The 14986-nt window shown below is 52.7% G+C and overlaps 1 protein-coding gene across 2 annotated transcripts; it reads left to right on the top strand.

Annotated features, from left to right (window-relative positions):
* The first annotated feature begins 1697 nt into the window (after window positions 1-1697).
* On the top strand, window positions 1698-14006 carry TGIF2 (TGFB induced factor homeobox 2). Of its 2 annotated transcripts, XM_080924786.1 has the most exons (4): window positions 1698-1797; window positions 5374-5599; window positions 13406-13505; window positions 13623-14006. In XM_080924786.1, exons 2-4 carry the CDS (start codon window positions 5408-5410, stop codon window positions 13925-13927), a joined length of 597 nt encoding a protein of 198 aa, XP_080780912.1. In that variant the 5' UTR covers window positions 1698-1797; window positions 5374-5407; the 3' UTR covers window positions 13928-14006. The 2 variants fall into 2 exon arrangements, with proteins under 2 accessions (XP_080780912.1, XP_080780911.1); XM_080924785.1 differs by having other exon boundaries at window positions 13406-14006.
* The last annotated feature ends 980 nt before the right edge of the window (window positions 14007-14986 follow it).

Genomic DNA, 14986 nt, shown 5'->3' with positions numbered 1-14986 from the left:
GACTCCAGACCCGTCACCCAGCATTCAGTTTGTTCTGCTGCTGCCATGGGGAGGACTTGGGAACTCTGGCTTAGCAGGCTGTCACTGGTGGGATCTGTGGGCCTGCCAGAGGCTCTAGTCCCAGAGAGAAGGTAGGACTCCCATACCTGCTGCATGCGCCTAGCATGAGATCCAGCTTGGCAGCTAAGAACCAGGTGGCATCTCCAGATTCACCGGGCTGTCCTTCTATGTCACACCACCTATATGAAGGTCCCTGCCTCTTGCCAAGGCCTAATTGTTTTTTTACCTTTCTTACCTAAGATTTCCCATCTCCGTCATTCTTTCAAAGGTCTGTGGATGGAACATGACTTGGCCAAGAAACTGCTGTGACCAACTCTCTGAGCCTTGGATTCTTCCTTGGTAAAAAGGAGGGCTCTGGGCTATGTTTTAAATTTTGGATGGCCATCTTGGTTTAAAGGATTTTCAGGCAAGCCTGGCTTCTATGAAACCCACTTTAAGAGGCCTTTAATCAGCATCCTGACTGGCTTAGGGCTTTCTGGGAGGAAATTTTAACTTTTGTTCCCAAAGTTTTTGTGACTCCAGTAAAATGAAAAAACAAAAGCTGAGTCTTAAGGAGCAATGACAGCTGTTGTCTCTATCACTAAGGAGGTTGCAGCACTTAAGTCTTAAGTCTGACCAAACACCCAAACTCAACAATAAAATAATGGTTATAAAAAATAATAGTCAAGGGAAGACTGTCCCGATGCTGCTGGTACTGGCACGTGGGTCTCAGGTTTCTGGGCCTGTATGATCACAGACCCAGAAAAAGTCTCTGTTAACTGGAGTTATGCTATGTCACACGGATGCAGAGAGCAAGAGACGGCCAGCCAGTCAAGGACCTTGTTAGCAAGGACAACTTGGGGGAGAAAAAGACACCAGCCTGGACCGCCGGAAGCACCTAGATTCACCCTCTCCATCTGGGGCTGGGCACCATGGAAAAAGGCTCGGGCTCTATTTTCAGGCCCACTTGGGCCAAAGGACACTGGCAGACGTGGTAAATCAGGGACCAGCGAGTACCTGCGGCCACCTCCAAACGAATGCCTTACCCACGCTCCTGGGGCGCAGCCTCTACTCATCCCTGGCCGACCCTTGGGGCTACGTTTGGGGTTTAATCCAAAGTGGCCTTCGCCGCGACCCTACGGGCTAACAAAACAACTGGTCCCTTAGCACCTGGGAGTTAGCCTCAGTTTCACCATCCCCACAAGGGCAAGCTCCCGGAGGAGGAGACGAAGTTACAAAGGTACCGGGACTGGCACCCTTTGTGCCCGGTAGTGCCCCCACCCCCATCGAAGAGCACACAGTAGGCGCTCCGGAAACACTCTCCGAAAGAAGGAGCGGGCCACTTCCTGCCCAGGAGCTGACTCCGGGAGCCCGGGTCCCACCGCTCCGCCCCGGGCCCCGGCCATGTGGCATTCCTAAGGTGGGTGGGCGCAGGAAGGAGGTGCCGCGGGCCCGCCCCCTCCGGCGCGTGGGCGGGGCGAAGCCCCCTGGCTTTGCGGGCCCGCCCCCGAGGGTGGGCGTAGCTGGCCACGCTCTGCACAAAGTTTGTTTCTGCCTCGGGGCGGTGGGGGAGGGTGCGGCGGGCGCGATGGGAGGAGAGGGGATCTGACGTCAGGTCGCGAGGTGCTTTCCAGCCGCGAGCTGTCAGGCGGGTGTCAGACCGGCAGGTACGCGGCGCGTTCCCCCGTGGCCCCCCGCCCCGGCCGGGTTGTCCCGCACCCCACCGAGGCCGCGTGGGCCGGAAAGCCGCCGGGGAAGGTGAGTGCGGGGCGCCGGGAGGGCTGGGGACGCGAGAAGAGGCGCGCGGACAACTTGGAAAGTTTCTTGGGGCGTCGGGGCGGGGGAGGGGGCGTCGTCCCGGCGCGTGCGACAGTGGGTGTGTGAGCCCGGGGGTGTGTGGGTCCGGACCGCGGAGCGCTGGCGTGGAATGTCGGGGGGGGTCCTGTTCGGGGTCTTTGAGGGAGGGGTCGGCTACCAAAGATCCCAGTCTGGGAGAGGGCGGCCGGAGCCCTGCAGCGGGGTGAGCGCGCGGGGAGCGGGTTTGTTTGGTTTCAAAAGTGCACGTTGCTAACCGCCGGCAGCACCCCCCTCCCGCACGGCGGCGGAGCGGGACCGGGGGCCGCCGAGTGACAGCTGGAGGTGGGGGCCGCGGGCGGGGCTCCGACGGAGAGGGCTTGGGAGCCCGCGCGAGTTCCCCTTTCCTTTGGAACAAAGGAAAGTCTGTCTCCGAGGCATCTGTCACTCCCGGGCGGGCCAAGGCTGTGGGGCGCGTGGGGCTGGCGACGCGGAGAAAGTTTGTGCGCGCCGGGACCCCTGGGCCAGGCGAAGGGCAGCCGGGTGTCTTGCGGGGGCTGTGCGCGTCCCCGATGCAGGGGGGTGGCCAACATGGAGTCTGGGCGCAGAGTTGGGGGGGCGGCGCGGAGGTTGGAGCCCAGCCCCCTCTTTTCCCCTCCCCCTCTGGGCCGAGTTCGGAGCACAAAGCCGAGCGCGCACGCTCCGGCGGCCCCGCGCCCCAAGAGTCAGCTTGCGCGGAGTACCAGGGAAGGGGTTGGGAACTAAACTTTTTTCTGTCCCAATATGGACACGTGAGTTTTCTTTCTTGCAGAGTTCCCCTCATTCCCAAGCGCCGGGTGGCGGGCCGGCAGGGGAGCTGTTGCACGCACGGTGACTCTGGTGGGGGACAGTTGAGTGAGGGTGCCCTGAGTGCCGGCGGATTCGTCGGCGCCCCATGAGCCATGTGCTCCGCTGCGTCTGGGCCGCGGGGGAGGCTGCGCGCTTTGTGTGAACTGCTGGGAACTCCAGCCTCAGTGTGCGGCCCGGGGGAGAGTATCTGGAGCTGAGCGAGTTGTCAGAAAGTTCCTGTGGGAGTGGCTGCAGATGGTGTTGTGGGAGTGTGTAGGAGATTGATGGGGTGCAGTGTCCAAGGGGTACCTCCAATAACCCAGTTAGTGTAAAAACTGATGGATGGCCGGTGTGGTGACGTGCGTGCTCCTGGGTCGGAGAGATCGTGGGTGGGCAGTTCACTTGGAGTTCGTGGGTGGGCGGGTGCAGGAGTTAGGCTAGTTTCGAGAGTTTTAGTAGTCGGTCCTAGGTATGGGGTGTAAAGCTGTATGCGTTTGTAAAACTCTGGGAATGTGTAGGCTGTGAGCATGAGGGATATTGAGGTATCACTGGTGTGTGTGTGTGTGTGTAGACAGCCCTAGGGTGCAGGACTCTAGGTGGAAAAAGTTCCCTTTGAGGGGTGCTCTTCTGGCCGCACACAGAAGACTGGATTCTGGCCCACAGCCAGAGTGGAATTCATAAAGATAACCTTGAGTAAACTTGTCACCCACGGCCAGGGCTGTCTCTCTGAGCTGGTATCTCAGCTGTCGTGGTGGCCGAAATGTCTGCCCTCAGGATGCATCCCATTTGTGTTCCTCTGAGTAAACAGTGCCCGTTTCACCTCCAGGTGGCCTGGCTGAAGGTAGACCCTTCCCTCGAAAGTCTGGCTTAGCCAGCCCAGAGATCTGGGCTCAGGCCCAAGTCGAGGAAACAAAACCTGGGAGATGCCAGAGTCTTTTGGCTAGGCCTGCTCTGGAGCTGTTAAAAGGCAGAGAAGGGAGGAGCCTTGAGATTCTAGCCCAGCCTTGGCCTAGAACTTGTGCTATTAAAATGTAAATTTCTTTTGCTTTTGTGAACTGGAACTTTGTCTGCTGGAGAGGCAGCTGATACGAGTTATCTAGGCAGAAACCTTCCTTCACCGACCTGGGAGGAGGAGGGCTTCAAACTCTGAAAGGAGGACCTTTAACTAGGATCACACAGCCCAGTGGAAGTTAAAGCCGAGACCGGAGCCGCACTTCATTGGTCAGGATTCTGAGTTTAAGCCTGGGACCAGGTCAGAGGACAGACCAAGGAAGAAGGTCTAAGATACAACCATAGGAATGACTCACTCCCCACTGCCCTGCACGGTGGCCTGCGGCAGGTGGCCCGCACGGCAGGACACAGCAAAGAGTTACCAGGCCCACCTGTGGGTCAGGAGGGAAATTTACCCAATACCAAATCTTTTATAATGAATCTTTAATGGTGGAAATTTTTTTTAATGTGTTTGGATTTTCATTGGCACCTCGGAGGTCAAGAGAGGGCATCTAATCCCCTGGAACTGATGTTTGGGTAGTTATGTTCCTCCGTGTGGGTGTGGGGAATGGAACCCACGTCTTCTGTAAGAGCAGCAAATGCTCGTAAGTGCTGAGTTATCTCTTCCAGCCCCAGAAAATCACTGTAAAAATAAGCAGGAATGGGGACCTGGGGCAGGGGTGGGGGAGACTGGACAGATGGCTCTTACAGAGAGCCTGGATTCAGATCCTGGTACAGACTTAGGGCTCACAACAGTCTAACTCCAAATCTAGAGGATCTGCCTCCTTTTTCTGTCCTACCAGGACTCTGCAGATGTGGTGTGGCTTAAAGTAAAACAGGCCAAAATCCTTCTTATCCTCACCCCAGCTAACTGCTGAACTACTTTGTGGAGCAGTCTGTTAAGGACGTCCCTTCACACATGGAAACACGTAACTGGTCTTTTATGACCGGCCTCTTCTCACTGAGCATCTGCTTGAGGTTCATCCATGTTGTAGCAAGCGTCAGGAATGTACTCTCTTTTTATAATTTATTTACTTTGTTTTATGTGTGTGAGTGTATGAATGCACCACACGGAGGTCACAAGAAGGCATCGGATCTCCTGGAACTGGCGCTGTAGGTGGTTGTGAGCCACCGTGTGGGTGCTGGGAACTGAGGCCTCCTGGAAGAGCAGCCAGTGCTCTTAACCACTGAGCCATCTCCGCAGGCCCGCTGTGTTTCTTTTTATGGCCAAATGGCTGCTTCGTTCGGCCATCTGTTGGAGATCTCTTGATCGCTTCTACCTTTTGGGACGAGGTGTGCGTTTCTCTTGAGTAGTGAGTAGTGAGATTGCAAGTTTCCCCTTTTAGGGGTTTTTAACAGAGTCACGTGAGGTAATAGGGGTCAAGTTTTCAGGGTGGCCTGGAAAACAATTCAAGCTAAGTCTTGCCACTGGGGAGGCAGAAGCAGGCGGGTCTTCCTGGGCTGTGTAGTGAGACTGTCTCGGAACCACAGGAGGAAGCTGTAGTTCTTTCTGGTCCTGTTCTGTTTTTCAAAGAGGTGCCGCCCATGTCTCAGTAATCCCTCTCTGTTCCGTGAATTGGTGGCATTTAGGATTCATCTAGCTTGTTCAGGCTGTGACACTATGAACCCTGCTTGTGGTGATGAACTCACTAGGAGACCAAGGAAAGGGGGACAGGCACTAAGTGGTAATGTTATCTCGATCCTTTTTGTCACTTGCCCCAGGCTCCCCAGAGGTCCAGCTTAGCTCCTAAGCACCATGTCGGACAGCGACTTAGGCGAGGATGAAGGTCTCCTGTCACTGACCGGCAAGAGGAAGCGCAGGGGGAACCTGCCCAAGGAGTCAGTAAAGATCCTCCGGGACTGGCTGTATCTTCACCGCTACAATGCCTACCCCTCAGAGCAGGAGAAGCTAAGTCTCTCGGGACAGACCAACCTCTCTGTGCTGCAGGTAAGAGGGGACCAGCTCAGGTCCCCATGCCCTGTGGCCTTGGTCTATCGTAACCCCTGCTGGGATAAGATGAGAAGCCCACTCCTGGCCCCAAGGGAAAGACACTAAAGTGAGGTTGCTGAGGCTGCGCTTACAGCTTTGGCCCTTGTGAAAGGGACGAGGAGTTGTTATTTTCGACCTTGAAGGTAAAAAGGCACAGGAGCAGGGAATTAAGAGCACTTCCTGTGGATCCATGTTCTCTGCACACATCAGGTGTGCAGAGCCTCCTGTAACCCCAGCTCCAAGGGCTTCTCGCCTCTGCAAGTGCACATATGCCCATGAATTTTTTTTCTTAGTTTCTTGATGCAAAAGAGAAGGTCTTTTAGCGACCGAGCTGGTGGTAGACAAGCTGGTACACGCCTGAGATCCCAGCCCTCAGAAGGAAGAGGAGGCGGCTAGTTATACATTCCTCTCCTGTGCCTAGTGGAACTGTTAGGAGGAACGCATTTTGAGCTGGATATAAAAGGACCTTTGTGAACCACATTCAGGGGCACACTTGAGATGTTTTTGTGCTAGAAGTTGTGTCCCTTTTCAGTTGTCCTGTCGACTAGCAGATGGGTTTGCTGTTTGCATAATGCTGACCCACCAGCGCGCTCTAGGTCTGGGTTGGCTGTCAGCTCCCTAGTTTGTGCGGTAGGCCCTTGGCTTAGACCAGAGTCCTTTCCCGGCTTGCTGGCCTCACTGCTCCTTTCGTGAGCCTGCAGGCCGCCTCTGGCTTCTCTTCTCTGGCCCCTTCCTCCCATTACCTCACCTGATCCTGTTACTTCCCAGGCCTCCCACCTCTGTTCCTCCTTCCGTGGAAAGGCATGACAGGTGGTCAGCCTGTAAAAATCCTGTGACCTAGATCTACGCCTTAGACAGTGGTTAACCCAAGTCTGTCTTGAGACAGGTTCTAGACTCAAGTTATCGGACCTGATTGTCACCCCACCCTTTTCACAAGGACTCTGGACCTCAGCCAGTCTGTGGCTGTCGCTTCTTCATCTGACAATGGAAAGCAGCTTGGAGCATTCTCAAGAATTCAAACACTACTTGGGGTGCTTGTCTTCTTTGTTCTCAGCCTTCAGGAGCTCATAGCTAGGGTGCTCAGCAGCAGGGAACATTTCACACTTAATGCCTGCGTCCAGCTCCTGCTACTGGGATACTTTCAAGGAACATTAAGCCTGGGTGTGGTTTACAGATTGATGAATATTAAGACAAACCAATGGAGACGTGGTAACACAGAGCCTGGGACCTCTGGCAGGACTGCCTGGAAGGTGTCTTTGAACCTATGTGCTCTAGAGACACATAGACAAAACCAGAAGGCTTAGAGTCAGGGACCAGAACCGCATAGGCAGCCTTTGCTGGTCCACCTGCCTCCACCCTTTATCTTTCAGTCACAAAAGTACAGGTCAGATCATTTCACACACACTCCAAGGGACCCCAGTGTCCTCAGATGGGGTCCAGACTTCAGAGCACCCCAGCTTCCTTTGCAGTCCTTCCTGGGACTGGCCCTCGGTTATGAACATCCAGGGTCGATTCTGGCCTTCCTTTGCTTCACTCTCATCAAGCGCGTGTCTCTTTGGAACCCTCTGGCCTCCTGTTGGGAGCCATAGCATACACCAAGGATCAGGGTTCCCCAGCACCACACAAAACAACTGTCCCGTCGCCCTGCCTCCCTTCAACTTCAATTACTGTGTCATAAGTGTGTAGTACAAATATAAAACTGAGTTTAAAACCTACATCTTTGCTCTTACACACAGCTATAAGGCCAGTTTTTCCAAGTAACTAAATCTATTGTAGTGTATTTTACCACCTGCTCCGGTACCCTTGTAGAGACCAGTGGGACTTACAGGGCCATGGCTTAACTTTGGCATCCGGCATCCAAGCACAGGGCAGGGGTCAGCCACTGGAGCATAGAGTTAGGACAAGACCATCTGGCACTCCCTAAAGGGTACCTCACATCGGCTTCAGCCGTGCGCCTCGCGTACCTAAGCAGAAGCTGACAGTTCCAGCCGGCCCTGCCCTTTCTCACACTCCTTTGAGAGTTCCAGCCCCTGTATACGCTTCCCTTGAGTGTTATGGAATATAAGGTTTGGGTTTGTTTCTTGAGACAAGGTCTTGCTGTGGAGCCCTGGATGACCTTGTCTCATTAAGAGATCTATCGGCCTGCACCTCCCAGTGCTGGGCCTAAAGGTATACCCACCACAGTGTGGGCGGGAGGCTTGCTATCTTTGGTTTTTTGTTTGTTTAGTGGGTTTCTTTTCTTTGTTTTGGGGGGCAGGTCATTCTGACCCTACAGTCCTGGAACTCTCTGTGTAGACCAGACTGGCCTCTGGCCTGTAGCTCACAAAGATTCCCCTGCCTCTGCCTCCAGAGTGCAGGGATTAAAGGTGTGCCACCATGCCTGGCTGGAATGCAACTTTCTGATTCCATGCTTTTCCCTTTGCCACCTGTCACTCAATCACCTGTTGAGGTCTCATCTCTGCCCCCCACTCCTGCTGTGTACCCTATTACCTTACTCTGACCTGGGATCCCCCTCATCCCCCACCTCTAACGCTGCTTCCACAGGACCTGGGCGTCCCGCATTAGGACCTTTAGCTTACTGCATTTAGGTGGCACAGTGGGTGTGAGGAGTAGCCACCTTAGTTCTGTGTGTTGTAATCCTCCACTCTGGGTGTTTTTTTTTAAATCCTTATCTGTCAGGAAAGAGCTAAGTAATCGCAACTGTAGAGAATGAAATGGTGCTGGGAAGGGTCTCAGTTTCGTCTGTATTTAGTTTAAGGTTTCCTTTGCTCTCAGGAACATTTGTTTCCAAGCTCTCCCACTAAGCCACACTCCCCAAAGGAGGAACTTTAAATGAACTAGCCACTGCCTCAACAGGTATCTCTGCTTATGCCAAGCTGGTTTCTTCTCCCTGGGGCATCTCTTTTGATCGTGTCTTTTTACTTGCCCTGGAGCCATGTCATTAGCAAGTCAGTGAATGAGTCACAAATGGTTTGCCAGGTTTTGTCCTGAGCAAGGCAACTGGGAAAATAAGACTCCCCCAGCCACCCCCCCCCCCCAAATACAACTGCTGCGTTGTGGAGGATTGTCAGGGTCCTTGAGACTGTCAAAGCCCGACTGCCTGGAGGGTTCTGAGTCCATTTCTTAGCTTCCCCACCACCTGGGCTGCACTGGAGGGCTCTGTACTGTGATGAAGGCGGACCTGCTCCTCCAAGTCCGGAGCACACTCGCTGCATAGCTATTCCTCTGGTAAGGCCCTGGGGGAGAAAGGCGTGGCCTTTCCCCTGGCGCAGGTGCAGTTTGTTTCTTCTGTGTGACACAGTTGAAGAACAGTTGGTGCTCACCAGAACAGGTTAAATAAACCACTGTTCCTAAGTCTGCATAACAGCTCTCTGAAAGGAAAAGATGACGGGGCACCCATGAAAGGAAAAGTCACGGGGCACCAATGTTGAGAAAAGATGACGTCTCAGGTTTCAGCACCAGTGTTAGGGGAAGGATGAAAAGAGTGGGGGGGGCATATAGCCCATGGAGGTATGGCGAGGCCTGGGGGCAAGGGAGATGCCTCTGGGGGACCCATGTTGGGAATAGAGTTTATTGGGGGGGGGGGAATAGAGTAGAGGCCGGCCATGAGCACGTGGAGTGAGAGGGGGGGAAGGGAAGGGGAAGAGTAGGGATGGGGTGGAAGAGCAAGAGAGCCAGGAGGCAAGAGAGAGCGGAGGGGGCAAGCATCCCCTTTGTCAGGTCACTGGGGTGGAGCATACCTGGCTATTGCCAGGTAATTGAGGGGGGTGGGGTTTACAGAATCCCAACACTCTCTAAAGCCCTTGTTTAAAAACAGGTATTGCCAGGTAGAGGTAACAGCTCACATCTACGAGGAGGATTACCACGAGTTCAGGTCAGCCTGAGCTATAGAGACCCTGTCTCAAATGAAATCCAAAATCTGCCTCCGGTGGTACATGCCTTTAATCCTAGCACTCAGGAATAATTTGAGGCAGGTAGATGTTAAGTTCCCAGCCAGCCAGGGCTACATAGTGAGATGTGAGACCCTAATCTAAAAAAGGAAAATAAATAAATCTAATAACAAAAACATTTTCCCGACTCCACTTCATCCTCCCTGCCTAAAATTCATAAAGCAGATTGAAAATAGCTATTTTAACAGATTTTTTTTTTTTTTTTTTTAAATCCCTGGGGCTGGAGAGGTGGTTCAGCGGTTAAGAGCAGTGACTGCTCTTCCAGAGGTCCTGAACCCAAATCCCAGCAACCACATGGTGGCTCACAACCATCCGTAATGAGATCTGATGCCCTCTTCTGGTGTGTCTGAAGACAGCTACGGTACTTATGTAAATTAATTAATTAATCTTTAAAAACAAGTCCTTCCAAGGATTAGGGAGGAAGCTAAGTGATGGGGCACTTATGTAGAACACATGATAAGATTGGCCCTGGGGCAGTTCCTAGTCCTGGGGCAGAGAATGGCGAGGTGCATCTGTGATAAAGGGCTGATCATGTAGATCCGTTTGTAGAGTGCTTCCCTAATAAAGCCCTGCTGCGGGTCCCCAGCCCTGCATACAGCTAGGGGTTGCTCTCTCATCCCCCTCAGATGTGCAGTTAGTTCTGTGGGAGGAGATGACAAAGCAGTCCACCACACAATCTGGAACAAGGTAAATGTGTGTCCTGGGCTAGGTGCCCACACAGCTGGTAGCTGGTACCCTTCCTGCTCCTACCACCTCACAGCCAGAGGGAAAGGAGACAAATGCACGCTCCTATTCCAGGTGACTGGGGGAGGTGGGAAGCAGGTGGACTGATGCTTTTAAGATTGAGGATTACTTAACTGTCCCTGTGGCAGTTGAGAGAAGATGGAGACCTCTCATCTAGAGATCAGCTTGTAAAACCAGCTCTGCAGCCCAAGGCAGTGTGACTTTGGGTATGTCTCTTCATCTCTGTGTTCCCCTTTGTAAGGTTTTGGGGAGACTGCCTCCTACCTCCCAGGCTTGTATACAGATTTAACACTGTCTGTAGAGCGGTTGCAAGACACCCATGTCAGTCCTTCCAACCAGCCAGCATTTCAGCCCCCCTTTGTAAAGGATCCAGCCTAACTGCCAGTGCCTGCTGTGTGTAAAGCCCTAAGGTGAGGAGAGATAAAGAATCCCAGGGGCTGGGATTCTTGAAGCTGGACCGGAGAGGGGGAGAGGGACCACAGATGCTTGTCAGGTTAACTTGCAGCTGGCTGTTACAGTTCAGTCTGTCACGACAGGTGTCTTGTCCCTTTGCCTAGACATGGTGGAGATCTCATGAGAAGACCATACCCGAGAGCTTGCTCGAGAAATATGTCAAGAAAGAAGCCTAGTACTAGTGAGGGCCAGAAGATAGGACAAGAGCCTGGGTCTCTGCTGTAAACAGGATGTAGGGAAGTCCGAGGCATTGCTGCAGCCTTCTAAGGAGGAAGACCCCTGACCGCTCTTTCTCTTCTTACGGCAGCGGGTACAGGTTCTAAACATGTCTGCTAATGAACTAGGACAGAAGGACCTAGGGCGTGAAACTTGTCAAACCACATGGTGATCCCAACTAGTGGCATCAGCCCTCACACAGAATTCGTCACCCACCATGACCTCTTCTTTTTGTTCTTAAACTGGGGTTTTTACTGGGTTGCTTGCTTTCTCCCTCTACCCCACTCTCCCTTTCATTTTTATTGGATATTCTCTGTATTTACCTTTCAAATGTTATCCCCTTCCGCCCTACTCCCATCCCCCCTCTCCTACTGGGTTGCTTTCTCTGCCCAGGCTCCTGAATAACAAGGACCACATAGACAACGCACACTCATAAACATTCGTCCTTCTATTTATCTGTTTGAGGCAAGGTCTTACTAAGTAGCTCAAGTTGGCCTCACATTTGAACCCAGCTTCCTACCTCAGCCTCTCACTGCTGGCATTACAGGTGTGTACCATCATGGCTGGCTTCATTAACTCAACGACCCTTTAGCATTTGCTACTGTCGCCTCAGTCAGTGCTCCTGTGGTTGACCCTGGCCCTTACTGCTGTTTCAGCATCAGCCTTTCCTGATGTTTAGTTTCTCATAGTTGTAGAGGCCTGGCCTGTGATTGCTCTTTGTTTCTGGGCTAGTTATGAAGCAGTGGCCCAGCCGTGTGCTCTTTGCCAACAGGAAGCAGTTAGAGAGGGATCTCATAGGTCTGTATACTGTTCCTTCCTGTTTCTGGGCATGTCCTGGTGGTCATTCACCTGTTTCTTTACTGCCATTACACAACCAGATGATGGCAGCCCCAGCAGGCACCAGTGACTGGCCTAAAGCATAGCAGGCAAGCAGTGATATGAAAGGAGAGGGGGGACGTGTGGGGGGCTCTGACTCAACTGTTTTAGGGATTACCGTGAGCTGATTGGGGTCCTGAGACAGATGTGGAGAGGAGTGACGATCTGGGTCCTGTAAGTAGGACTCTGCCTACTCCAGGCTGAGCTTCAAGTGTGTTCACCGGGAAAGCTGGAGGCGGTCCGACTCATTTCTACAGAAGAAAAGTCCGATGCACTGTGCTCAGTGAGTAGCAGCTGTTAGAAAAATCCGCACAGGAGGTGCAAAGCCTGTGCCTTGGTCCAGTGGTAGGCAAGAAAGCATTCCAAGAAGAGGGGGATGTGCTGTGTAGAAGGTGTATCATTCTTTGGAGGTTAAGTTTGCTTTGAGGTTTGGAGGGGGGCGTGGGGTTTCTCTGTTTTAACAGCTCTGGCTGTCCTGGAACTCACTCTGTAGACCAGGCTAGCCTCAAACTCAGGTCCACCTGCTTCCACCCCCCAAGTGCTGTGATTGATTAAAGGAATGTGCCATTAGCACCTGGCTCTCCTTTAGTCCCGCCCCCCACCCTACAGGACTTACACATCTTTGCATCTAGAAAGGTTATCTTGTGCTTTGTTATTTTGTTTTGAATGAGCAGGGCCCGAAGCAGTTGCACAAGCTGACCCGCAGAAGGGCAGGAAGGCATGGTGCTGAGTTAGGAAGGTAGACTGGGTGGGAGGGTCTCAGTGTCCTGGCTGCCAGGTCTGGACTCAGACTAGTGATGGTAGAAACAAGCACCCACTTCCTAGCCAGACCACCAGCCATTACCCTCTGAGAACGTTATACTCAAAGGAGGTCAGAAAAAGAACCATGAAGCTAAGGATCAACTCAGTGATAACTGACCTAACAAGAGCAAGACTGTGGGTGTAACCCTCAGCTCTGAAAAGATAAATAATGGACACATGGGGCACAGGGTCTTAGGTCTTTTATCCTAGTACTCAGGAGGTAGAAGCAAAATTTAAGGCCAACTTGGACTACGTAGTGAATTCAGAACAGCCAGAGCTACACTGTGACACCCTGTCTCAAAAATAAAAAGCAGTAATTTGTGTGGCTGCCTTTGTTCATAGTAAAACTAATTCTCACCCTGAGGGGTGATCTTTAATAACAACACTGTGCTGAGCCACACATGCCTGCTTTCAGCATTTTTCATAGCTACTCTGCAGCCTCTTCTGTGATGTGGCCTCACTGTTTAGTCTTGGCTTTCACAGAACTCACGTAAATCAGGCTGGCCTTGAACCTATGGAAATAGGTACATCTGCCTTTTGTCTCCTAGATTTCAGTTGAAGACTACTTTCTCGAGTCCGCACCCTCCACACCTTTGCCCCACCATTCCACTGGCCAACATCTTGTCTGAGATGTTTGGTGCTGTGTCTCGGTGTCTGGGACACTGACCATTTTGTAGCTGTTTTGAATGGAGTTAACGGATAAATCTCTTAACACTCTCTCTAGATATGTAACTGGTTCATCAATGCCCGGCGTCGCCTTCTCCCCGACATGCTTCGGAAGGATGGCAAAGACCCTAATCAGTTCACCATCTCTCGCCGTGGGGGTAAGGCCTCAGATGTGGCTCTCCCCAGGGGCAGCAGTCCCTCCCTGCTGGCTGTGTCTGTTCCAGCCCCCACCAACATGCTCTCCTTGTCTGTGTGTTCCATGCCACTCCACTCAGGCCAAGGCGAAAAGCCAGCAGCGTCCTTCCCACAAGTGGAGCTGGAATCCCCCAAGGCCCTGGTGACCCCTGGTAGCACACTCACCCTGCTGACTAGGGCAGAGGCTGGAAGCCCCACAGGTGGACTCTTCAATACGCCACCACCCACACCCCCAGAGCAGGACAAGGATGACTTCAGCAGCTTCCAGTTGCTGGTGGAGGTGGCACTGCAGAGGGCTGCAGAGATGGAGCTTCAGAGGCAGCAAGATCCAGCACCACCGTTACTACACACTCCACTCCCTCTAGTCTCAGAAAATGCCAAGTAAGCGCGGGCTCCCAGGCGGCTTGAGGTTCAGGCCAGCTGTCCCAGGTTCCTGGTTCACTTCCCTTTCATACAGAGGCTTATCTGTGTACGGATCACTGCCAAGCATCAGGATCATCTCTGTCCAGAGGTCCCCAGCAGAAAGGCATCAGCTGATGTTGCTGCACTGCACTGTTAACAGGGCCTGTACTCTGCTGAGTGCCATTCCTTCAAGGGTCCTCTCCGAGGAGACCAGGGCACCAGAGCCAGGTGTGGTGTTGCTGCTGCTTCTCCAGAGAGCCCTGGGACACCTTTACTCCAGCCTGCTCTGCTAGGCAGGCTCAGGAAACCTGCCAAGTTCAGACTTGAGCTGGGTCCAAGCTGCCCCTAAGCTGTGCCTCTTTTGGTGGAGCCAGGTGTGCACATTCCAACCTATTCAAAGGACAGAGGAAAAGGCCCAGCAGATGTCACAGAACCGACTCCAGTTGAATGTTTAGATTTTTGCTAAATTGTTTTATTTTCCTTTTGCTGTGGTTTTGTTAATGGCAGTGGGTAGCCCAGAAGCACGGGAGTGGGGAGAGAGCACCTTACATGGTGGACGGAGCTTGATCAATGGGGTAATGTACGGCTGCACAGGATGGTTGTATAAGGGACCAGCACATTCTCTGCAGCAGTGCTGAATTCAGTCTATAGTGGTTGTTTAATTCCTGGTTTGGTTTACTCTATCATAAAAGATGAGGAAAATATCCACAGGTGGTGGATTATTTTTGCCAGACACAGAAGGGGATAAAGCCACAACCAAGTCCAAGCAAACCAGACCACCGTTCAGACACAGCGGAGACACAGATAAGGTCAGAGACACACTTTTTTCTATCGTATTTTCGGGTTGTTAAGCTAGATTTAAAGAGTTTTGTTTTTTTTCTGTTTTGGGCAAATGCCCCCTCCCCCCTTTGTTTCTGAGTTATTCTGAAGCTTGACAAGAATGTCAAGTGCCAGCATCTCCTTCTTGGGGAAGAGTGAGCCATCTGCTGGTCAGGAGGCCCTTCAGACATGCCACTTGTTCACAAAGGCATCCAGAACCTTC

The sequence above is a fragment of the Micromys minutus genome (assembly GCF_963924665.1).
Source record: "Micromys minutus genome assembly, chromosome: 11".
NCBI classification, from domain to species: Eukaryota; Metazoa; Chordata; class Mammalia; order Rodentia; family Muridae; genus Micromys; species Micromys minutus.
The sequence above is the reverse complement of the archived record's forward strand: the minus strand, read 5'-3'. Positions and strand labels throughout refer to the sequence as shown.